At 40.4% G+C, this 26964-nt stretch overlaps 1 protein-coding gene across 2 annotated transcripts in view; it reads left to right on the forward strand.

Annotated features, from left to right (window-relative positions):
* Positions 1-14560: 14560 nt before the first annotated feature.
* Positions 14561-26964, forward strand: part of LOC140362376 (TANK-binding kinase 1-binding protein 1-like) — a 29812-nt gene continuing 17408 nt past the window's right edge. For both annotated transcript variants that reach the window (XM_072448473.1, XM_072448474.1), the window contains exons 1-2: positions 14561-14820; positions 25158-25280. In XM_072448473.1, coding sequence (XP_072304574.1) covers positions 14572-14820; positions 25158-25280 — 372 coding nt within the window. In that variant the 5' untranslated portion in view covers positions 14561-14571. The remainder of the gene's footprint in view (positions 14821-25157; positions 25281-26964) is intronic.

Consider the following 26964-nt stretch of genomic DNA (forward strand, 5'->3'; position numbering starts at 1 on the left):
TGTTTGTGGCGCATCGTTGCTCTTTGTTCAATCCGCCCGATGCCAGAGAGTCTGCTGCCACGCACCGACCATTTCCCCGTGAGCCTGTTTTGTCTGGCATTTAGTCCTTTGTGATGGCTTATTATGGCACCACTATCTCATGACTCTCACAACTCTCCCCATAGTTCACGTCAGACAGTATCAAAATGACTTTTACAACGTGAGTTTCTAAATAGGTCAGTGCAGAGGCTGGGCTGCTTCGTCTTTGTAGTTGTTTGCGAGCGGATTGTTTAGCATTAGTGAGTTGCGTTGAGCTAATGGGACATGTGTCAGCCGAGGTAACGTCAGGTTTACTGTGTCAGAGATTAATGTAGGTTGTAAGTTTTAGACCTGTTTATTGTCAACTTAAAGTGTTTGTCAAGCTTCTTTGAGCACAACACTGAAACACCTACTGTAGATGTTTAGAAAGTGTTTAAAGAAATATGACAAAGACGCTGACATTGATGTGAAAATATTGTGCTTTATTATCCACGACAGAGCAGCGCCGTGCTTTTTAACGGAGAGTCAAAGAGGACAGGAGGGCTCTTGCAGTAATTTGATGTGTGTCACAGGAAGGGTTGTAAAGATTATTTGGTTAATGGAAGATCGTGATTATGCAGGTCACAATATAATTGTAAAAACTAAAATAATAATGAGTACTGCATGCAGCAATTAACAAAATTTTTTATCTGTTTTATGAAGGAATATAATTACCTTTTCATTCAGAAAGTTTGATTTCATGAAGCCAAACTTGTGAAAGATAGCAAATTAGGGGTTTCAATGATGTTTGGACATCAATATCAACTTTTATTGTCACGATTATTTTGAGAAGAAGGATGACAAAATAATGATTATTTATGATTATTGACATATTCTGTTACATTTACTATTGTAATAGTATGTGACCATGTGTATGTGGCTTTATGATTTCCAACTTTCTGAATACAAAAGTAAAGTTATTGTGACATAAACAGCCACATACACTATATATTTAGGTGTTCATTTTGGGTACAGATGGAACTGAAATTACTTATCTTTGCGTCAAAATAGTCATCATTATTAGTTTTTACTTCTTACGATTATATTGTCTCCTGAATAATCACAATTATCAATACAACCTTAGTTGTAAATATTCATAATTGTGATTGTAGAAAACAAGACACACAAGACATTTTGACTCTCATCCAAGAGTCAATCTCAATCTGCGGATCTACGCAGAGAACTCGGATATATAAGTCCTGCCCACCAGGCGGAGCCTCCTGACAACTACTGTTTATCTGTTTGTTTGCACTGTTTTAAGTTTCTCTTGGACCTAATCTTCTTTGTTACCATTACAACTGTGTAATGGGCCATATATTGTTTTCTCGTTGAAACTCCCTCATTACTGATGGGTACATGATTAGCATCTGAATGACCAGGGCTGATATTGCCCCATGGCTTCAAAAGGTTGTTTTATGTTCAATTGAATTAATTCAATTTAATCTTAAAACTCTGTTTCTGTTTAAAGAGGGATCTCCTTTTTTAACAAACATAGCCTCCCTAACTCTCATCTATCTTGAAATCATCACCTAACTGTCCTAAGACAGGACTTCTATGGTCCATTACAGGACTCTTAGGGGAACAAAGAAGATTAGTTTCAGAGGAAACTTAAAACTGTGTATAGATAAACAGGACAGGCTATTATCAGGAGGTTCAGCCTGGAGGGCAGGGCTTACGCAGCTTTGAGTATGATAAATATCAGAGTTCTCAGACTAGATCTGCAGATTGAGAATGACATTCCATGTGTCCAGATGGCTACTATGGAACACTCCTGGACGAATGAGGGGTAACACCAACTTGTAAAATTGTGATGTTTATTTTCACAATAATCATAACACTAATATTTGATATCATGACATCCCTCAGAATGAATCATTTATTTACATTTATTTAGTAGCCTATAGATAGAGCAATGATCACAACAATGCAAGCTCTTTACTTTTTGTCCAATATCTATTTTCTGATTCATCTGCAGGACTCTGAAAAATAAATCAATAAGACTGCCCCTGCGAACCACTCTGCCTCTGTCTGCAACAAAATGTTACCATTTCGCACACTGCAGAACATATTATCAAATCCCCATGACTTCAATGTCGAACTGAACCGTGAATTCAGTGTCATAAATTACCATCCAAACCTCCTCCCGCGTGATCCATCTTTGACGTTATTAGCCGTTAGCTCCTCCCGCTGCTGACGCCTTATCCTTGTTTGGCCCCGGATTACGCACACGCTGTCTTTGTGCTCATTTCTATATTCTTACACTGATGTGGCGCTCTACATTGATATGCACCACCCATGCTTTCCTCCCTAAAAGACCCAAGCCAGCCTTCACCTGCCAGTGTGTTAATGGGCTCTCAGTGTGTGTTGGATGGTTTTTGGCCTTGTGGAGAGAGAGTGCAGAGTGAACAGGTGCAGCGGAGCAAAGCGGGGCATTTTAGATCATTTGTACTAGTTTCAGGACTGGAACAGACAGCAAAGTGTTGGCTGTGGATGTGAATTAGAGGCAAAACGTCCAGTCAGAGGGGGTGTTAGGGCCAAATGGATTTCTGAAAAGGAAAATTGATTGTAAAGAATCAGAAAATGGGTGCTATTTTTCCCATTGCAAGCAGCAAGTTTGTGTGGATACAAATGGGCCGTGCATTTCTCTGATTGGATGACAAAAAATATATATCGGCTAGGGACATAATGCTATTTATAATGATCATGTCATATCGATTCACTGCATCACAGACCCTTTTTCTCCTGTTGGTCAGCCGCCGTCATGCTCCGCGTGAGTGACAGCCGCATTTAAACCAATCATAGCGAAGTGGGAAGATGACTTTTGGTAGCTCTTAAAGGCAAGATAAAGATGTGCGCATGAATTGTGATAAAATTGGTATATTAATCATGGTTCTAAGATTGAGATAAGATAATACTTGATTGTCTCCCAGGGTCACATGTTTCAACACACAGAAAAGACATCACCAACAGTGTAAGAAAATTCATCAACATCACCACTGAACACAACGAAGAGACTAAAAGTGGTTAGGGTTAACAACAAGGGGTCTATTAGTTACGACTTTATGAGCATATCACAGCCTTAAAGTCTGTGTTATTCCTAAATGGGCAACTAATACAATACAATTTATATTTATTACATTTTGTCTTATTCTCTACGCTGTGCTGATCATTTATGAACATGTTTCTCCTCATAGATTTAAGGAAATCTACTCACAAAGGTAGTATAAAGTAGGTGCAATCCCCTCCTGTTAGAGATCCTACTCCCAGGAGAGCCTCGCTCACCCAGTTTCCTCTTTGATCCTCGGCTCTGACCCGACTGGAATGATTTCTGCTGCTTCCTTTGTAGGATGAACACCTCTATGTGGAAAGTGTGTGGTGGAAAATATGTGCATAACTGAAGCCACACAGTTTGAGCTGGATATTGTACTGTGTATTCAATAAAGGATTAAGCACAAAATGGGATTAGGATGAACATCTACAATCCTCATTGTAGTAAATAATTATAACCCACATTTAAACTCTTTACAGTCTACAGAGAGTACCATTGTGATTTTTTTCATTTTACTTATAGAGTAAAAAGTCAAAGTTTCTCCTGCAGTTCCCAAGATTTTAACTGAACCCCTTCAGGAAGAATGTCATCAGGAACATGCGGAAAAGAACCCCTCAAACCATATGAAAAGTACTTTTTAATTTTCAGCTCAGTTGAAAAATGTAGAAGACTATAAGAAAGTACAGAAACAGAAAAATATACTGAAGTACAACATTATTTTTACTTTATCACATTGTTACTTTTTTCCTTTGATCAAGGAATCACATTGATCCATCTATAAAACTATAGTGTGATATTTACTAAAGCCTCTCCTAAAGAAGAGCAGTCTTGATGCCGCAGTACTGAGTCATTACCGGCCCATCTCTAATCTACCATTTTGGGGCAAAGTCCTTGAAAAGGTTGTTTACCAACAGCTCACAGATTTCCTCTTAATAAACAACTCATTTGATGTTTTTCAGTCAGGTTTTAGACCTCATCACAGCACTGAGACTGCTCTTGTCAAGGTGACAAATGACATCCGCCTGAACACTGACACGGGCAAAGCCTCAGTCTTAATTCTGTTAGATCTGAGTGCTGCTTTTGACACTGTCGATCATGGGATCCTCTTACAGAGACTAGAGGACTGGGTGGGCATCACTGGCACTGCCCTAAACTGGTTAAGGTCCTATCTGGAAGACAGGAAGTACTTTGTTGAAATTGGTAGCTGTGTCTCAGACCACATGACCCTGACCTGTGGAGTGCCCCAAGGGTCAGTCCTGGGTCCCCTTCTGTTCAACCTCTACATGCTGCCGTTAGGTCAGTTGATACGCAGTGAAAATGTGTCCTATCACAATTATGCAGACGACACTCAGATCTGTTTCACTATCGGCAGGTGACTATGGACCAGTAGATTCACTCTGTCACTGCATCCAACAGATCAGTTTGTGGATGCAAAACAACTTTCTCCAGCTGAACTCAGACAAGACTGAAATAATCGTTTTTGGCCCACAGAAACAAAGAGAAAGTGTTAGCGGTCACCTCCAGAGTCTCGCTCTAAAACCTACAAACCAAATTAGAAATCTGGGGGTAATAATGGACTCAGACTTGAACTTTAATAGCCACGTCAAATCAATAACATCAGCAGCTTTTTACCATCTAAAAAACATTGCCAAAATCAAAAATATAGTGTCAAAACCAGATTTAGAGAGACTTATCCATGCGTTTGTCTCCAGTAGATTAGACTACTGTAACGGCCTGCTCACTGGCCTCTCCAAACGAGCTGTAAAACAGCTGCAGTACATCCAGAACGCTGCTGCTCGGGTCCTGACCAGAACCAGGAAGTATGATCACATTAGTCCTGTTCTCAGGTCTCTGCACTGGCTCCCTGTGGCTCAGAGAATAGACTTTAAAGCAGCTCTGCTTGTGTACAAGTCTCTCCATGGCCTAGCACCAAAGTACATCTTGGATATGTTAGTGCCATATGAACCATCTCGGACTCTGAGGACCTCAGGGACCGGCCTCCTGCTGGTGCCCAGAGTCAGGACAAAACATGGGGAATCTGCGTTTCAGTTTTATGCAGCTAAAATCTGGAACAGTCTTCCTGAAGATGTGAGACAGGCTTCTACTCTGACAATGTTCAAATCTAAGCTAAAAACAGTTTTGTTTAGCTGCACATATGACTGAAAGGATTTTTTCTTTGCACTCTTCTCTTTTGTTTGTGATTTTATTAGTTTAGAAAATCAGTTGGATTGATAATTTTTTAATTTAGTTAATTTTATTGTAGTTAATTTTTATCTTTGCACTCTTCTCTTTTGTTTGTGATTTTATTAGTTTAGAAAATCAGTTGGATTGATAATTTTTAATTTAGTTAATTTTATTGTATTTCTGTAATTTCTTTGTGATTTTAATGCATTTTTCCTGCTGTGTGAATCACTTTGAATTGCCTTGTGTATGAAATGTGCTCTACAAATAAACTTGCCTTGCCTTGCCTTGCCTTTAAGATCATGTAACAGTAAATAAAAATTAAGTTTGTTCACATTCAGTCATTCTTCTTCATCTCTCCTGCATCACAGCATGTGGTGCCATTTGTTGTTTCCACTTCTTTTATTTTATTCACTAAACTAAGCATATTATAGATTTATGTGAAGCAGCAAGTATATAGCCGGATGTATGGATAGAAATGATGGTGCAATCTCTAGAGAAATGTGATGAAAATGGACAGAAAAAAGGGGAAGATATAAAAGGATTCCGGCCTCTGTGGATTAGTCCTCGCCACGTGGCTCTGGCTGTAATGTATGAGTCTTCGCTGTAATTGCAGTAATGAAGGTAGTGCTGAGGCCCGACAAGCCCCTCTCTGAGCAGTGCAAATGAGCCCCCTGGTCCGGGAGATGGAGTAGATGGAGGAGATGGAGCAGGAGGAGCGCGGATGGAGACAGGTGTGGTGTGTCCGTGCATGTGGCTGATAAATGTAGGATCGGGGAAACGGCTGCAGATGAAATGCATGTCGCTGCATGCTTCCCTCTCATTATTTTATAGTGTGAAAGAGTACTTGTTGTGTATAAGCTGAGGACCAGAGCATGTCTAAGTGTGGAACTCAGTGAGCGCTTGTCACTTGGGACTTGTTTTGATGATAAACTGGTTATTAAAGGGTTAATATCCTGTTTTGTTGTTTAATCCTCTCATGATCCTGCTTTAGTTGTTTGGAACACCCTTAGTTGTCAATTATTTTCAGTTCATAACTCGATTTAAAGGTGCACTATGGAACCTTTATTTATTACATTTCATTCATAGCATGCAGGTGATTTTATTGCTCAAAATACATTAAAAACATGCATTCTGACTTTGAGATGTGTCGCCTCACCACAGATCTGACCTGTAACAACCTGATGGACCAACCTGCTTGTACTTGAGTAGGTTTTATATGTACTTTGGAAGTTACAATCTTGACTAAAAGTATTGGTCTTGTTTGCCCAAATTTGGTTCTGTTGATGCTAATGCTATATCTAAAATAGTTTAATAGTGATTGTATACAAGTCATAGTTTATGGACACAATTTGAACATAGGAAATGTAGCATCATTTTTTATTAGCTTTCTTCCAGAACCAGAACAACTGTTTGCTTATCATTTTCTCACAAGGCTTCTTTTTTTCCCCTGGTAGAAAAATAACATGAAATTGTGTCAAATACACACATTCCCCCAATGTAATAGCATCAAATCTACATGGTTTCCCTGAGTTTCGCTTCATGCATAATCATGTACTCAGACTATATGTAGGCAGATGGAGGCTGCGGTTTCCATGGAATATTGATGGAGATGTTGTTACTACATACAACACTGGTGCCAAAGTATTCATGAGATCGAAGGCAGAGAAAGCAAGCACACTTCGAGATGCTGAAGTAAACATCTGGCTCTTTATGCACCATAATAAGGACCTTTTTGACCAACCAGCACCAACAAGGTCAGCGCTTCCCCTACTCAAGAGTGCTCGAACAGGCTCTTGTGCACTGGCTGCTGGTCGCTGTGTTATTACGCTGTTGCTTGAAATAGCTTTTTACATGCCACAAATGTAAAGAGCTTTGGACTGAAAGGAAAACACTGGCAAGTAATTAGTAGCGAGTAATATCAGTCAATATCTAACTTCCAGCTACAGCTTTTAAAGTTCACCGATGTTTGCAAGGTTTGTGGCGCTCGATGTAATAAAACAAAAATGTCAAATTGTTCTTAGTACATTATTGCCCAGTATAATATACATATTTATTCAAAATAGTGCTACACGTTTGCTATCGAGGCAACAATGTCACTCATGTGTTGTCAAGTGTTCAAAAATGCCCTTGTTTTTCATAGTTTGCTATGTTTGGAGGCTAATGCTATTGAAATAATTGTAAATGCATTCGAGCCAATATATGGAACAGTACCAGCCATTCAAATGTGCACGTTCTTTTTACAAACACTGCAAGGGACTCTTAATAATAATAGTAATGCATTAGTCTCGTGTAGCTTCACAATTTCATACTTGGGTGAACGTTTTAATCACTGACCCACTGCCACGTTTATTTACTTCATAAATGCTGTAGTGTTTATATGATCGCTTGTTGTAAAAATAAAATAGCAATTGCAACCACACTTCATGTCAGTGTTAACCAAGGGCCTCTGTCCTTGTCCAAAAGTGCACTGAACTGTTCACTGAGTCGTCTGGATTTGCAATATTGAAGCCTTTTAGCATCCAATGTTAATGCTTTGATTGCAGAAGCAGTAAGAGCACTCAGTAAAGTAAAAGTATAATTCAAACTTAAGTGTAACGCATCATTACATCTTGTGCAGATCTCATAAATTACAATTATGTTATAGTTCATCACTGTTATTACCACATGGGTGAGTTTAGGCTGACATAGCTTATTTCAATCAGTATTTCTTATTTCGGCAGAACTAAAATGGCTTTGTTCAGGTCCATTTGATGCTTTATCTCTCCCTGTAAATGCCAAAATCCTGTTTTCACACATTAAGTAACAAAACAAACGGCTCTGGTTTGTTTCGTGGTGAAAATGTAAAACCACCAATGACTTTCTCCTTATTTGACTTTATTCGGCTGGATTGAGTGTTTTCGTCGTGTCGTTGCGATGTGTCTTGGCTCTGAGTCCCCCGGCTCCGCCCCCCGCCCGGCGCCGTACCGCGTTTACACAAAGGAGGAACTCATGAAACTGCGGAGAACAGTCGTCTTACCCGGAGATCGTCACGTTATCCCGTCGCAATACTGACCTAACCTAATACTGATGTGCAATTATGTCATATGTGCAATTGCTGTTGGAATTCATGTGCAATTCATGTGCAATTACTGTGAAATTCATGTGCAATCTATGTGCTGTCGAGACACATATTCATGTGCAATTACTGTCGTGATCACATGACATGGTATTTATGTATTTATTTGTCCGTGGGAGTTTTTGTTTATTTATAGGAGATCTTCTACTGAAAGTGTTTTTCGGACTTCCTATAAGTGATCTGTTCTTCTGTATCTACCTCTGTATCTACCTGCGTTGCACCAATGAAATTTCCCCATGTGGGACAATAAAGGAATATCTTATCTTATCTTATCTTATTTCATTATTTATCACAACTCTTCTTGTCTTAACATAACCATCAAATCTTGCTATATTCGTACAAGACTTTTCATTTAAAACTATGAAACATTGAAATGTCTGACATGAAATATTAATGCATGTGGGTACGTAATGTGCGAAGGGAAGTCTATAGGCTCACAAGCACGGGAACTCGGGGAAACGCTCTTATGTCGGTGGAAAAAACACATTGACAAAACATTGTTATTTATAAAGGTTAGTTAATCGAAGTGACACTACAGCTCTGTCTTTCACACTCACAGCAAACAATGTCCTGAGGCAGCTGCAGGTGTTGTATCTTGCTTATGGCTTTGTTTTTAGTTGTTTTTTCTAGTTTAAGGCGCTTATATTGCTTTATCCATCCAGTGGCACAGGAGCTGAAGTGCATTGCCCAGTAATCAGGGTTGGTGGTTAAATTAACCTTTTGAACAAGAGGATTATTGTCTCCTAAGGCTAGACACTTTTTCATTTTGTTTGCTTGTTTATAAAAGAGAATTGAGAGATAAATTCACACGTTGATTTAAGGGAACGTCTTCTTCTTCTTCTTCTTCTTCTTCTTCTGCTTCTTCTTCTGCTTCTGCTTCTGCTTCTTCTTCTTCTTCTTCTTCTTCTTCTTCTTCATCATCATCTTCTGTATTTTATGGCTTTTGGTATCCAAGTGTTACATTACCGCCCCCTACTGTAGTTGTACGTCTTAGACTTCAGACTTTATTCTTTAAACTTCAGACTTGTTGTTGTTGTTGTTGTTGTTTTATGGCGGTTGGCATCCGAGTGTTGCATTACCGCCAGACTTTATTGTTGTTGTTGTTGTTGTTTTATGGCGGTTGGCATCCGAGTGTTGCATTACCGCCAGACTTTATTGTTGTTGTTGTTGTTGTTTTATGGCGGTTGGCATCCGAGTGTTGCATTAACGCCAGACTTTATTCCTCAGACGTTTCGTAGTCCTCAGACTCTGTCGTAGTCCGTTAGACTTCAGACTTTATTCTTTAGACTTTATTCTTTAGACTTCATTCTTTAGACCTCTTTCCCACAGTCTTGACTCAGAGGCAATTAAAGCAAGAAAATTATTTTGAGACATTCAAGGAAACAAAACTTAAGCTTCAAACCATTTATTTTTCTTCACGTAAAGAAAAATCTTGTTGTTTTCTTTGTCCTACTTTTGGTCTTGTTTAGCTAATGTTGGTTGTGCTGATGCTAATGCTTGATAGTGACTGTGTACAAGTCATGGACATAGTCTGAACATCGGGAGTATTTCAGCATAACTTTTGATTTGCTTTCTTCAAAGTTTGGTTAATTTGACCACAACCAGAAACATTTGCTTCTTGTTACAATATCATTTCCTCACAAAGCTTCCTCTTTGCCTGGTAGTTATAACATATATGAGTATATATGTTAACCATATACACATGTGCTTTGTGGATCTGGAGAAGGCTTTCGACCGTGTCCCTCGGGATGTCCTTTGGGGGGTGCTCCGGGAGTACGGGGTCCGGGGCCCTTTGCTCAGGGCTGTCCGGTCCCTGTATGACCGGAGCAGGAGCTGTGTTCGCATTGCTGGCAGTAAGTCAGACCTGTTCCCAGTGCATGTTGGACTCCGCCAGGGCTGCCCTTTGTCACCGCTTCTGTTCATAGTTTTTATGGACAGAATTTCTAGGCGCAGTCAGGGGTCGGAGGGGGTCCGGTTTGGGGACCACAGGATCTCATCTCTGCTGTTTGCAGACAATGTTGTCCTGATGGCTCCATCAAATCCGGACCTGCAGCATGCACTGGGACGGTTTGCAGCCGAGTGTGAAGCGGCTGGGATGAGAATCAGCACCTCCAAATCCGAGCCCATGGTTCTCGACCGGAAAAAGGTGGCTTGTCCTCTCCAGGTGGGTGGGGTGTCCTTGCCCCAAGTGGAGGAGTTCAAGTATCTCAGGGTCTTGTTCACGAGTGAGGGAAGGATGGAGCGTGAGATCGACAGGCGGATCGGTGCAGCGACTGCAGTGATGCAGTCGCTGCATTGGACCGTTGTGGTGAAGAGGGAGCTGAGCCGAAAGGCAAAGCTCTCTATTTACCGGTCGGTCTACGTTCTGACCTCACCTATGGTCATGAGCTTTGGGCAGTGACCGAAAGAACAAGATCGCGGATACAAGCGGTCGAAATGAGTTTCCTCCGCCGTGTGGCTGGGCGCTCCCTTAGAGATAAGGTGAGGAGCTCGGCCACACGGGGGGAGCTCGGAGTAGAGCCGCTGCTCCTCCACGTCGAGAGGAGCCAGCTGAGGTGGCTCGGGCATCTGTTCCGGATGCCTCCTGGGCGCCTCCCTCGGGAGGTGTTTCAGGCATGTCCCACCGGGAAGAGGCCCCGGGGAAGACCCAGGACACGCTGGAGAGACTATGTCTCTCGGCTGGCCTGGGAACGCCTCGGGATCCCCCCGGAGGAGTTGGAGGAAGTGTCTGGGGAGAAGGAAGTCTGGGAGTCCCTGCTCAGACTGCTGCCCCCGCGACCCGGCCCCGGATAAAGCGGCAGAAGATGGATGGATGGATGGATGGATGGTATCACCCTATTCCATCTTATTACTCTGTGTTGAGCCAAAGCCACAAAAACAATGTTTAAAAGATTATCTATTTTGTACAAACGGCAAATTTAGTTCAAAGTGACTTATGTGAAACGTTAGCTTCAAACCAATGGACAGAAGAAGACAAATATTGGATTGGGGTGAGCTGCTCTTTATTTTAATTAGATCAAAATGTTGAGTTTTACAGCGTGCTGCAAGTGTCTGATCCACATGTGCTTCGTCTCATCCTCCTCGGTTTTGGATTGGTCTTTATGCGTGTGTGTGTGTGTGCGTGTGTGAGTGTGTGCGTGTGTGAGTGTGTGTGTGTGTGTGCTGTGTGTGTGTGTGTGTGTGTGTGTGTGCGTGCGTGTGTGTGTGTGCGTGCGTGTGTGCGTGTGTACGTGTGTATGTGTGTGTGTGTGTGTGTGCGTGTGTGAGTGTGTGTGTGTGTGTGTGTGTGTGCGTGCGTGTGTGTGTGTGCGTGCGTGTGTGCGTGTGTACGTGTGTATGTGTGAGTGTGTGTGTGTGTGTGCGTGCGTGCGTGTGTGCGTGCGTGCGCGTGTGTGCGTGCGTGCGCGTGTGCGCGTGTGTGTGCGTGTGTGCGTGCGTGTGGGTGTGCGTGCGTGTGTGCGTGTGTGCGTGTGTGCGTGTGTGTGTGTGCGTGTGTGCGTGTGTGCGTGTGTGTGCGTGTGTGCGTGTGTGTGTGTGTGTGTGTGTGTGCGTGCGTGTGTGTGTGTGTGCTTGCGTGCGTGTGTGTGTGTGTGTGCGTGTGTGAGTGTGTGCGTGTGTGAGTGTGTGTGTGTGTGTGTGTGCTGTGTGTGTGTGTGTGTGTGTGTGCGTGCGTGTGTGTGTGTGTGTGTGTGTGCGTGTGTGAGTGTGTGCGTGTGTGAGTGTGTGTGTGTGTGTGTGTGCTGTGTGTGTGTGTGTGTGTGTGTGCGTGCGTGTGTGTGTGTGCGTGCGTGTGTGCGTGTGTACGTGTGTATGTGTGTGTGTGTGTGTGTGCGTGTGTGAGTGTGTGTGTGTGTGTGTGTGTGTGCGTGCGTGTGTGTGTGTGCGTGCGTGTGTGCGTGTGTACGTGTGTATGTGTGAGTGTGTGTGTGTGTGTGCGTGCGTGCGTGTGTGCGTGCGTGCGCGTGTGTGCGTGCGTGCGCGTGTGCGCGTGTGTGTGCGTGTGTGCGTGCGTGTGGGTGTGCGTGCGTGTGTGCGTGTGTGCGTGTGTGCGTGTGTGTGTGTGCGTGTGTGCGTGTGTGCGTGTGTGTGCGTGTGTGCGTGTGTGTGTGTGTGTGTGTGTGTGCGTGCGTGTGTGTGTGTGTGCTTGCGTGCGTGTGTGTGTGTGTGGGAGGGTCTTTGTGCGCTGGCTGTGGATCTCCAGGCTTCAGCCCCTCTTCTCTCTCCAGAAACACCAGGAAAAGCAGCAAAGCGAAGAGGAAGGGAACGGATCAAAATAGCTCAGTAGGCAACGGCTGACTCATAAGGCATTGCTCCGAGTCAGAGAGCCATCCAGTTCTCCGGCATACATATAATCAAGTTGTTGTATAATGCAAACTCAAAACTACACAGCCACCACTTCATGCCCTCACGGTTTAGTCGGATAAGGAGACGTTGGTGGCTTGAAAAGGTGCGGCGGAACTGTCATCATTTGTGACAGTTCCGCCGACAGTGTCCCGGGCGGAAGGGGGATAGGCCAAGGCCAAGCTGGCTGTGAATGGTCAGTTAAGCCCCGCGCTCATTCATCACAGCCCTCCAAGAACGTATGAGATGTCATAGCTCATGTTTTATTAAGGCCAAAGAAATCCAACATCAGCACGTACAAAAGTGTGGCTCTATGTATCAGGAAGAATTATAAACAGGCATTTGAGACACTATATCTCAAGCAGCCATTTCAGTATAAGTCAATTTCAGTATAAGTATAGATGTAATGTTAATTTTTATAGTGTGTGACCTCAACAACTGCTTTTATTTTGGTGTTATTTAAGGTAAATGTGACTAAGCAGTTAAAATAAATGCTTGAGTCATAAATGGCTAATGGCTGCTCTGCAAATATAACAGTTTTATGTGTTGTCAGTGAAAAAGCTGCAGAGAAAAATACAAGATTCCTGTAGCGTGACCGTCTGCTGATCAAATTGTATTCATGATGATCATTTTAAATTACCGTTAGTTGCAAAAGTTGTGCCAGAAGTCATCGCTTACAACTACATAAAAGGACAAATATAGGGTATCCATGAATCTTCCCGTCATCCTTATGAAATTACTTTTCTGTTAATTGAGCTATCTTCTCTTATAATCTGAGATAAGATTTTTATGGTTTGATAAAGCTCATGTTTTTGACTGTTCCCTTTCAGGGGTCACCACAGCAAATGATCTACCCTCATTCATCATGTTCTCTTACATTGCCATCACCAAGCATCTGCTCGCTCTTGTCTTACAATCTAGCCAATATCCATGTCTCTCTGTGTGATATTAACTCTGCATTTGGTAAGGTCCATTCCAATATTGTGTGAGGATAATTGTCTAATTGTAATTTTCAACGTCGGTATTGATATTAAGCTTGATACCTACACCGCAATAATATTAAAAACTGTTTTCAACTCTAATATCTGAAGTGTCATTAATATTACCAGGTGGTATTATGGTTCTAACATAGAGCTAAACAAATCTTATTTTATGAGATCCAGTATCAATTCTTGAATTAAATGAATATGTAGCTTTGAGACTTGACAACCAGAGACTTATTGTATAGTAGAAATGCAACTTTTTCTCTCAAAATGTCCCGAAAAGTCTTTTGTGCAATCATTAATCTAATTTTCTTAAAGAACACCTATTGTGCTTTTCGTCTTCTATAAAATCTACAATTCCTGTGGATCATTATGTTGTATCTTAAATTGCAATATTGGTCTAAAGCGAAAAGTTTAATTTCCGTGTTAAAAAACGACCTTGGATAGCTGCCGCTCACAATAGCAAACGGAGAATGTTTTTCATTTGCGCCTAAATCGTTACCGAACATAGAAAGTGAAGAGAAGTAGGCGCGACACGAGGAGCGTCTAAAGTCTCCTGTACTTTCCTCAGCGCCACAGTCTGTAATCTCGCTCCTCTCTCCAAAGTCTGGTACACAATAAAGTTTAAATCAGGCTACTTGGTCCCATATGATTTCATTTATGTCATGCACTTTAGTTTTGAATTATTTAAACTGACTTTCCGCCCTTCCAGCACACTGCGGCCTTTTGACTTCATGCAAAGCCCAGATAACCAAGTAGGGTGTCTCCTCTCCTTTATTGTACACTTTGAATAATTGATGTCTGTCTGTCTGTGCGCTCGTCCCAGGTTGATGCTGTGAGCGATGCAGTCTCTTTTCGGCGGGGGCGAGCTGGAGCTGCTGGGCGGCGGCGGCGGGGGCGACGCGGGAGGTGGCCTGAAGGACGACTGTGGCTCCATGATGTGGCGCTCCTCGTCGGTGTCCAACGATGACGTGTACTCCGCCTCCCACTTCACCCTCATCTCGGCCTATCAGGACATCAAGACGCGGCTGGTCTGCCTGGAGCGGGAGAACACCAGCATCAAGAGGAAACTCAAGATTTATGAGATCAAGGTGAGCGCGGACTTTATTATAAGTATTATAAATAACCTGCACTTGACATTAAAGCAGGGTAATAACACTTAGATGGGACACTAGACTTTTTAGATTTTTCTCATTTACAGGGGTGATTTTTGGGCAGAGATGGGTAGCCAGACATTTTACTCAAGTAAGAGTTCTGTTACTACTAAATAATTTTACTCGCAAAGAAGTACAAAGTAGTTGCCCAATAAATGACTAAAGTAATTTACCTGGCTTTATGTTGACAATATTAAATGACAATATTAAATGATTCCAACATTTGCACTTAATACACCATAACTTCAGTTGTGTCTATTCTTTGAAAATTCCAGAATTTGTGAATTATTTAATGTTTAGTTTTTTTCCATTAAATTGTAACTCATAAATCACATGTTGTTACTCAGAACTCAAGTTGTAGTTTCTCCAAATACTTTTTTACCCATACTTGAGTAAATATTTGGGTCACTACTTTTTAGTAGCAAATACTTAGTAAGTAAGTAATTACTTAAGGGCTATAGGAGTAAAAACATATTTGGGGAAACTAGTATGCAAAGTAAGAGTAAGTATCTGGACATAACATAATGACTTGTAAATTAAAATTCATGTAATTTGAAGGTGAAAACATTAAAGAATGTGCAAAATCTTGCATCACAAAAATGATAAATGTGCTACCTCATTTTTTGGGATAAAGATTTTGATAACCACTGACCCAAAGTGAATTAATTTTAAGTGTTTTCACACCACTGACTGTTCTGGCACTACACAAGGCAAGTTTATTTGTCGAGCTCAAATTCAAAGTGCTTTGCAAACAAGAAAAGAAGCATTATATCATATTATATCAATGGAGTTTAGTTTATTTGCCAGTTACAGTTTAAAACCATATTGGAAAAACAGCAAAACATTAAAACAACCACATAAACAATGGACATAAGTTATACTCTAAAAGTACCCAGAAAGTAAGTTTATAGACACTGTTTTGGCTTGCACTTACTGGAGTTGTATTGACCCATTTATTCACTTTAGTAGTATCGTAAAACAGGGTGAAAAATAAAGAAATCAAAGTATTATTTAGAGTTTGTTTCCACTGTTTTATCTTATTTGTCTGTTCGCTCTTTTCCTTTTTGGGTTTAAGTGTGACGGAGACTTAACACAGCTTTAGTTAACTCAACTTGCTATGATTGAATTTTCATGAAATCTTTTGTAATGGGCCACTTGAGTAGATTTATCTTATTTTTCCGGATCTTTCTGTCTTGACATTGACCAGTGTGCACAGAATTGAGTGACAAACCCTTGTAAACGCTCAGAACGATCTGTGGCGTCTATTTTGGGCAGTGCGGTGGTCCTGAGCTTGTTCTCTTTCACCAGCAAAGAGACTGTACACAAAGATATACAAACGAGGAGGACGCTCTGGCCGGCTTTGATCCTGCACGGGGACATTATTCGAATAAAGAAACTAATCTGCATTTTAACAAAAGTAAGCGCCACATCATACACAGGGGAGAAGAGAGTGGGCCAGTCTGCTCTCAAATAAATAAGTACAAGATAAAACTCAAACATAATCAGTATTCTAATAAACTCAAGTAAAATTCACAAGGCCGGCAGATGGAAATTGGCTTCCAAATATTGAATCTGTAAAAATATTTGCTCTTGTGTACTTTGTAATAATAAATACATCAATGAACAACCATAAAAGGAGGATATAATCTCAGCTTTCATGACTTGATGTTAACGCATGGGCCAATTTTTTTAAAGAATTTTTCTCAAATAATATCAATAGATCAAAAGTACAATGTCCCCATGAGCTAATACGCCTTTCAGCATTCAAAAAGCCTCAAATATTTCATTATTATGTTTATGTGCAAGTAAAAACCCACCAAAACATCTATTGCGTTGGCCCTGTATATCAGTATCATTGGGAACATTGTGCACGGCTGGAGAGGCAAATGTTGTGGTGATCAAACCATTTCTGGATGGATTACTGAACTGGTGAGGCAGAAAAGCATCGTGCAGCAACAGGGATACAAGATGAGAGCCCATTACACACATGCACACCAGCACACAGCCTGAGGGCAGAAGATTAGATAATACAAAGTATGGGAGCGTGCTGAAGCAGAAGTTATAGACAAAAGGAAGATTATGCTCCAGATTTGTATGCTATATTCTAATGGGTTTAAATTCGCCTAAAGGTGCACTTTGTACCTTTCAAAGTCTGCCAATGTTCCACAGTATAGCTTTGAAGTACTTTTGGTCAATTGCAGGTGTTTTTATTGCTTGGAAATACCTTCAAATACATGCATTCTAACTCCGAGCGGGGTCGCTTCTCCACAGCTCTTACCTGTAACTTGACCACTTGATCACCTGCTTGTTCCCATGTTCTCATCTGTTCATCATATACATTGTGTTGTTTGAAATTGAAGTAGAGGGCTGGTTAGAATTGTATCATTTCTGTTGAAATACAGACATTTTGTCCCGTGTGATTAATAAGTTCGTACTTACCTTCACATGAAACAAAAACTGGCAGAAAGTTCAAAGTCATTGTCAGCACAAAATAACTAAAATAATTTTTACTGTTGAGTCAATAACTGGTAGAATTACAAAGATGTCATTGTTATCAGGGACAGACAGGGTTTTTTTTTCCTTTCAAAACTGTGAATACTTAAAAGTCATTATCTGAAATTATAATATTAAATGATGTTGTGTACTTGCATAAAAACGACCGCCGATACCGTTTGTTCTCCAACCACAGACTTAAAAGAACATAGTGTGCATGACAGCAAAGAACAAAATGTTTCAAAATGACAATAGCCTACCAGACTCGTTGTTCTGGAGGAAAACGTGAACCAAGAAGATACAAGCTGTTGCAGCATTATGGTCTACATGGAATACAGAGAGGCTTTTGTTACGTAAGAGCCTGAGGAAGAGCAACGAGGTTTGAAATATCAAGATATTAAAAATACAGTGTGTTTGTCTATTCGCCTGTCACAAGAACTTAGATGTTTTATATATTTAGAATTAGAGGGGAAGAAATGGGTAACACTTTATAATGACAACATTTTCATTAGTCTTGAATCATTTTTAACAAACTATTTGTTAATTATCTTTCTTTAAATTATGAAATAGTCACTATAACCTCAGTGGTTTACTTTAATTTGAATTTAATAAACTAAGAACTAATGTTAGGCAAAGATGTGTATCTGTTTTAGGATCAAACTATAGAATGATTTCAGGGATGACTTTAAGTGAAATTGAAATTAAAATAACATAAAATACTTTTAAAAATAAACGAAATACCTTGACGTGTGATTTTATCCTTATGAAGAGTCCAAGGTGCGGCTTTTTGTGTAATTTATTTGTGTTCCTACAACTCAAGAGGTTGTAAGAAGTATTGTTGGGTTTGCACAGGCTACTAACTCCATTTAAAGTGTCAACAAGATATTGTGTTTTTCTGATAACAATTACTTAGTTTGGTGGGATTACCTGACCAAAAAAAAATGTCACCAACTGAGCAAACGGGTATGAGCCCATTGGATAATTACTTAAGGTGACTGTACTTCAGCGGCAACATAAGTTTCAACCAACTCATGCAGTGAGTGAATTCTCGTCAAAATGGACAAATCCTGTCATTGGTATCATTAGCATCAAGCAGAGAAATCATCTGAGGAGAAGTAGAAACTAATCTACTACAGATCTGAACCCCAGTGAGTGTTTGGGACGAGCTGGAGAAGGTGGTCCAATGAAATATTAGAGCTTGTGACAGTTTGAAAAGAAAAAAAGAAAAATAGCAATTTACCGCATGTAGAGCTGAGTTCTAAATCTGAATCCCTCTATCATCCCCCAGTTATAATCAATAAAATGATTTAGCAAATCCTAATTATTGTATACTTTTGGCCCTAATTGCAATACGGTTGCTAGGTAACAGTTGTTTCCCCTCAGTGTGAGAGTTAAAGTCCTGATGGTTTGAAGCTAACAGCTGTTGGCTAAGGCTGCAGACTGCTGTTGACTCACTGGCGGTGAGTTCTGTCCCACATGGCGTCTCGCGGATCTACCCGTCGTCAGGTGCGAGCTGTGCAGATGTCGCTTTGTTTGGGCCGTCACACCTGTGCTTTTCAAATATACGTCTTTCATCAAGAGAGCTAAATACAAATGTGTTTACTACCAAAAGGAATGGATTTGGAAAAACTGCTGATTGTTATAGAAAATGAATGCATCTTAGCCTTGTGCACTATGTGTGCCACTGTGTGTGGTGTGGATTTAACATGTTACTTGGCCTTTAAAGAACCAGTGTGGAACATTTCAGGAGACAAGCATATGGTGGACAATTCACCAGAAAAGTTACATGGTATACCTTTATAATATGCCACTTTTATATTTTTCATTTATTTGAAGGGGGGGCATATTCATTTGAAATAATCAGTGATTTTGATTTATGTTTTATAGTTTAAGTATTATATTGAAAATACGGCCTCCCATTCCAAATAAATGTAGTTGATGAATCATTGACTGAGGTTCAGGAGGTGGACCATGCCTCAATCTTCTACTCCTCCTCCAGCAACCAAGCCTCCACTCTTTAACCACACCTTTAATTACCCAGAAGTCCTATTTATACAGGCCTATCCCAGCACCTCTTGCTGTCTCTGCTCTCTCGATTGAGAGACAATCAGTCAGTGAGCGCCTTCGTTTGAACGAGGATCACAAGCCGCTATCTTATAGATTCTGACCTGTTCCCAGTCTGAACTTTCAGTCAGTTGCATCCTCCTGTAGTCACATTCCTTAGAGGCCTCAGCAACGCAGGTCCCCCCTCTGCCGCTCACACACCCGTACGCCATCTGCTCCACAAGCGCCTCCTCCTCCAACCTCTACCTCTTGGGTGTCTACACATACACACACCGACCTCTACTAGACAGCCAACAGGACACATGAGCTCTCCTCCTCAATTGTGAGGCCTCCTGTCCCAAAATCTGACGCTCAGCACCGAACTTCGACAACCGTCCCATTCCTCTTCTTCGATCTTGAGGTTGAGATCAACTTTGCTCATTTTAAATCATCTTTGGGGGTTCGATTCTGAATCGGCTGAGCTGGGCTAAGACGGAGCCCCCATCCTGAGTTTATACCCAGCCAACTCTAATGGAGCCATCATCGATCCATCATCGATCCATCATCACTATTATCATTAAACATTCTCTCATATTCCATTGTTGTGGCGTGGTCCTTGCTAGTGAAAGGCCTCCTTTTCCATCGACCAGTTCAACTTCATTGAAATTATGTTGTGTGCTATATTTTGTAGCTTTTTGATAACTGTAATGTGTGTTTTTTTACATGTTGATCTATTAAGCACAATTGTTTTACAGGAAAATGTGTGAAAAAAGTGTAAATATTGTTGCTTACTTTTTTTCCTTGTAGAAAATGAAATATAAATCTAAACAAGATATACATCAAACATATATACATTAAATAAATATATATATAAATCAGATTATACACAAAAAAGCAAAAAAAAGATTATTATTACTAAAGCAATTAATAAATAATAATGTATTTGTGGAAAACATGACATTCTTTCATTGAAGACACTTGATGTTCTTTGTGGTGCTTTGGAACACTTGGAGCACTGAGGGCCCCGCCCGCAGTCTCCTCAGTGCAAACACCAGTGTCGCTAACACTGACTGCTATACTGAGCAAAGAGGTGTGCAGCTAAATGGAAAATGGTTGTTTGGTGCTCAAAACGAAAATGACTTCACTTCCACTGACTTTAAAAGGGAGAAAAAGCCTGCAGCACTTTAAATGTAAATGTGCCGAGTTATATAAGTGATCTTGTGTTCCTCCATCACTGTCTCTGCTAACAAACAGCCATTTAGCAGCCTAACCTTTGCATCTGCTCTAACTGGGAAAAAGCTTACTTGACAAAACCGTGCTAAATATTGCACGGCCCATTAGCGCTACATGTATTACGGTTGTATAATCTGTCACAAGCGTATCGCTGGGTTTCAGACAACACCACAATAATCTGAATGCCTGCATGTTGTGTTGACAGTGGGTGAAATGTCTATTATTAATATGCATTTGTGGTGTAGTCGGACAAATGTAATGGGAGAATGGTTAATGTTACAAAAACATTTTCTTTCTTTTTTTAGGCCCGAGCCCCAGCAGGGCGGAGGGCCTATTGCTCCCGCAACGCTGCGGAAGGCAGCGTTGCAACTGTCGGTGCCCCTTCGCCCATGGCAAGTACAGTGAACTAGCCCATGCCGAAGGCATGGATCATGCATACTTACTCCTGCTATGACAGAAATAGTCAACAATTTGTGAATGGGCATAGCCCATTCACAAATTGTTGACAACAGCAGCGCGAAGCGCTGCATTCCTCCAAAAACCCTCTTGGCATCGTCCTGTACGCGAGAATCCATGCCGCAGGCATGGGCCATGCTTGTATCTGCTCAAATCAATGGAAGTCTATGGGGAGTGGGCGGGGCATCCCGACGGAATGGGGAGTGACGAGCGCGTAAGCGCTCGTAATGATGATTCCACCCCATGGCGGCATGGGGAAGGCTTAGAGCTTTCAAACGATGTATAATTTGTTGTTATAGTGGAAACGGCTATATTGTTTTTGCTAAAAATATTATTATTTTTATTTTTATTTTTCTTGTTCTTCTGCTTTTTGAGCTCTAATTTGACCCCCTGAACATGCTCAAAAACTCACCAAACTCTGCCCAAAATTCAGAATCGGCGAAAAATTTGATTTTTTCTGGGCCATTTTTTTTTTCGTTAAAAAATGGCGCGACAGCGCCACCGACAAAAGTCAAAATACATTGCGCCTATGGGAGACGCCCCGAGGTCAACTTTGTCGTAAAGCTACGAAATTCGGGACACGCATTCCTCTCGTGAGGACAAAAAAAAAATATTATTGTGGCCACGCCCCCAGACTTACCCTATGGCCGCCATCTTCCTTTGAAAATGAAAACAAGCTGAGTTAGCCATTTTGTTTACGTCAAACTTTGACGAACTCCTCCTAGGGCGTTTTGCCCACCGACTTCAAAATCGGCGTACATCCTCTGGACAAGTGGGACATCTAAAGTTATCCAATTTTTTGAGATACCTTTTACGGTCTGTGTGCGGCGCAGCCGCAAAGTTGGACAACTTATTTTGGAATATTGCAGATCTAAAAATTGTTCCCATTTGATCAAAACCAGTCCGATTAGGACCAAATTTGAATCAGTTGTTAAACTTTCTAGTTTGGACCAGTTTAGGCTGACAAAATTGAAATGGGCGCGATAGCGCCCCCTACAGAGTGACCTTTAAATTAACATTGAAGGTCAAAAATTAGTTTTACCAAAATTGTCTAAACTTTACCCAAAATTCTACTTTGCCGTCCCAATCACAAAAGCCAATCACAAAAATTCCTAATTTTTTACGGCGTAGTCGTAGCGATGACATAAACCTCCCATGTTATCCCTATGGGAAAACCACAAAATCTCTCGAATATCCACATTTTTATGTTTTACACTTTAACGAAGTCCTCCTAGTGCGTTTTGCCCACGAACCTCAAAATCGGTGTACGTCCTCTAGACAAGTGGGGCATCTAAAGTTATCCAAATTTTAAGGATAGCTTTTACGGTCTCTGTGCGACGGAGCCGCAAACTTTTCCCTGAATTCTGACTATTTGAGTTTTTCCAAATGACATTATATTTTGCACAAAATTCTAATTTGCAATCCTGATCATAAAAGTATGAGAGTCAAAGTCATATTTTGTACGGCGTAACCGTAACGATGACAGAAACATCCCATGATATCCTTATGGGAAATTCGCGAAATTGCTCAAATCACCACATTTTTACGCTTCACACTTTAACGAACTCCTCCTAGGGCGATTGTCTGATCAAACTCATATTTGGGGAAAATCATCTACACAAGCGGGGCATCAAAAGTTATCCATATTTTGATTCTAAGTGCTACGGTCTCTGTGTGGCTGACCCGCAAATATATGTCACAAATGGGAAAACAGCGGAATCTCTAAAATGACCACATTTTTACGCTTCACACTTTAACGAACTCCTCCTAGGGCGATTGTCCGATCAAGTTCATATTTGGGGAAAATCATCTACACAAGCGAGGCATCAAAAGTTATCCATATTTTGATTCTAAGTGCTACGGTCTCTGTGTGGCTGACCCGCAAATATATGTCACAAATGGGAAAACAGCAAAATCTCTCAAATTACCATATTTTTATGTTTTACACTTTAACAAACTCCTCCTAGTGCGTTTTGCCCACCGACCTCAAAATCGGTGTACGTCCTTTAGACAAGTGGGGCATCTAAAGTTATCCAAATTTTAAGGATAACATTTACGGTCTCTGTGCGACGGAGCCACAAACTTTACCCAGAATTTGGACTATTTGGCCTTCAGAGTGGCCTATAAACAATAAAGTTTTTCCAAATAACATGACATTTTGCACTAAATTCTAATTTGCCATCCTGATCATAAAAGTATGACAGCCAAAGTCATATTTTGTACGGCGTAACCGTAGCGATGACAGAAACATCCCATGATATCCTTATGGGAAAATCGTTGAATTGCTCAAATCACCACATTTTTACGCTTCAAACTTTAACAAACTCCTCCGTGGGCAATAGCTCGATCAAGCTTTACTTTGGGAAATATCATCTACACAAGCGGGGCATCAAAAGTTATCCATATTTATATTCTAAGTGCTACGGTCTCTGTGCGGCGGCGCAGCAAATTTGACTGACACTTGTGTTCATTTGCACTGGATTGGCCATGTCCAATGTGTCGCCGTCTGTCAAGTTCTTTTTTAATTCAACACAATAAGGGCGCCATCTTTATCAAGTCGAAAGCGCAGAGTCGGAAGGCCGGCGGCCCGCGAGGGCCGTTGGATGCCGCTTGCGGCTTTAATTTAATTTTGATTTTGATTTGTAAATGAAGTTTGTAGTTGATGAAGACTATTATGGAACCCTCTTTTAGGACCATTCAAGAAGAAAAAGACCATATTGTTTTGAATTGATCGTTTCTTAATTTGGACATTGTTTACTCCGTTCTTCACTGTCGCCCTCCGAAACAACCACTGTTGTGATTTTGGGCGTTACAAAAATGAATTGAATTAATTTGACATCACTCTGAAACAGAATATGAATAAAGGGGAGCATTTTCATATAAAATCATAAGAAAAATCCAAACGTGTTGAAACGCATAATTGATTTGAGTGACTTTGTGCATAATGCTGCAATATTTATCAAACGTTGCCTCAAAATCAGTGAATAAGCAGTCTATTTAGTTTTTTAATTGAACACTACATAACTATAGAATGTTGCCTTTAGAAACCAAGCAAGAGACCAATTATAGACCACATATACTTGGATTAATTTGCTGTTGATGTTATGTAATGCTAATGAGGCCCACCTGAAGAATACAAAACACTGCAGGCCTCAGAGGTCCTTCAGAGCCACGTATCGATCTTAAATGTCCTTATGTAACTGTGCAACGGTTTCACCTCTAAATGAACTCACTTCAGCCAAACTGCAAGAAAAATACATTCACTCTATGGACATTTTAGGTTTGGGATACAAAAATGTGTCAGCTTCACATTGTTAAACATTTTAATACTAGGTTAAAAAATTCAGTTCAGTATTAAGTTATGTATTTTTAATGCTGTCAAGAAGAAGAAAAAAATGTGCCATATTGTAATTAGTTCTCCAAAAATAAGGGAGTGTAAATTGTATACAAATTTTACCAAATTTAGACTTGTTGATGGTTGCCTGGAATGTTCCATAGTATGGCATTAAACTTATCATGCATTTATTTCGATTACAGGTGTTTGTATTGTTAAAAAAAACAAAAAAAAACTAAAATATTCTTACTATTAGCAGATCTGACCTGTCTCCATGATAATGAAAAAGTTTAATGCCATACTACGGAACATTACAGGAAAACAATAAAACAAGAGTGTTGACCTATAAAAACTGCTTCTGCAAAGTATATGTGGGACATAAAGTAGCTTTCAAAACATATTCAAACTATAAAAATCTGCTGCTGCTGCTTCCTGCTCTTTCTGCAGTTGTAGTACAAAACCGCCAATGTATTAAAAATGAGTATAATGCCATCAATAGTACGGCATGATATCTGGGGCGCACACAGTTACAGTTGATGAGAGCTGCATTTTTCATGATGCCAGTGTGAACTCATCAAAAATTACAGACGTTTGTGGGAAAAGCGGCAGGGAAATTGCAAATGTAATCACGCAACAAAACAGGAATTGTATTAAGTCGGGAAAAACACACAGTCGCTTGATTTTTCATTGTTCGTGTTTTTGTTTTTCTTTGCAGTTTCCGATGATCAGTGAGTTTGGAGAAGATAACTCGTACTGTTCCTTCGAGAGCAAAGAGACGGCTCTGCTTCAGTCTGAAAATGGGAATCTGGTGGAGAGGGTTAACGTCCTGACACACGAGGTACTTCTTCAAAATACACCAAGATCCTGCATTAATATCTGCATCTAGGGTGAAAATACAAGTACAAATCAAAGAATATTTGCTAAAGACAAAAAAGGAAGTTTACACACGGGAATCGTTCAGAACGTAGTGTTATAGGAGATGTGTATGTTTGTATAAAGTGGTAATTGACGAGAGTTTCTGTTTTCTGTTTCCTGTCGCACATTCTCCTCTATCAAATGGGCACAAAATGGACTAAAACAACATTGGCCGTTTGTTAAGAAGAAAGTTTACAACATCATTTATTTTATTTTTTTGCGTAGGAACTTGGGAGTAATTAAATTAGGTCAGTCCTGGTGGATACAGTGCACAGCAGAACTGTCCAGGACTAATTAAAAGGAGCAGCCTAAGCAGAATATGTGTGACTGTGTTTCAGGAAAATCTACATTAGCGCTGTGACATGGGATCATCGAGCCGGCTTTAACATAAAACATAACTGGGATCAACTTATCTTTGGTTGTGTGGGATGTGCGTGTGTTTTTAATGAACTGTAAAGTATTTAGCCATAATTTTATCTCTATGAAAAGGGCTTTTTAAAGTTCAAGAATCTGCTATGTCTAAATGTGTTAAGGACAAATATAGATTTTTTTAAATGCATGGAATGGCGTGTAACATAGAGAAGAGACTGAAAACATACATAAACTACCTCTCATGTAAACAAAGTGCTAAAATGGTGACGTGTTGGCAGCTGAAGTTTGGCTTTCATCTTTGCAAGACGCCTTGAGGGAATTTCCATTGCGCGATAATTAATTTAACAATCCATAAAATGCAATAGCCATAATAGATTTAACAGATTTCTTTGTCATTTATTAAGTATCAATTGAATGGATAATTTTATTTGATCAAGTTCAGATCTGTGGAGTAAGAATGCAGGTTTTTCAAGGTATTTTTTATTAAAACAGTAATGCCAAACTACGGAATTGTAGTTGATGAAGATGAAGATGAAGTCAAATTCATAATATTGCAAAGGAGAAAAGCAGGTGACAGAATCCAAACCAGGAAAGTTACATAGTGCAACTTTATAACTGCAATTTTGGCTTTAACTAATATGCACAGTACTCGCCAATAATCACTAAACTCGCTAGTTAGATAGAAGGATGGTAAATGTGGTTAGAGTTTGATTAACTGAAATAACAATTACTAATGGTTGGCAGATACATTTTATGCAGATTTACCACTTTTTGTACCGTTAATTAAAACAATTATCTACATTCATATTTATAGATTTATTTGTTCTAAAACTGCATAAATGTACCTGCCAAGTTCTGTCTCTTCTGCCATATTGTTGTTGATGAATGCAGCTCACCTTGGCAACAGTCTCTACAGAAAGTTTTGTTCTGCTTCACATGCTCAATTGTACTTGTACTTATCTCTGCACGTATAACTCGCCTACTGCAAATCCTTTTATGGCGACATGTTCTAATTTATCTCCCTATTTCTATCATTAGGTTGACTTCCTGCACTGCCCTCTGCTCTGTCAAATAACATGTGATTATAGCATCCAGGGGAAGTAACACTATAATTACTCTGTGGAGACTAAACCGGCAGGATAACGAGCATAAAAAAAGAGAAAAAAGAGGAGGAATAGGAGCTTCTTTAAATTATTGTTTTGAATTGCAATGTCAAAAGTGAAGCCATTTTTACC

The sequence above is a fragment of the Eucyclogobius newberryi genome, unplaced genomic scaffold (assembly GCF_026437365.1).
Source record: "Eucyclogobius newberryi isolate DKJ021-1_F unplaced genomic scaffold, fEucNew1.0.hap1 SCAF_167, whole genome shotgun sequence".
Classification (NCBI taxonomy): Eukaryota; Metazoa; Chordata; class Actinopteri; order Gobiiformes; family Gobiidae; genus Eucyclogobius; species Eucyclogobius newberryi.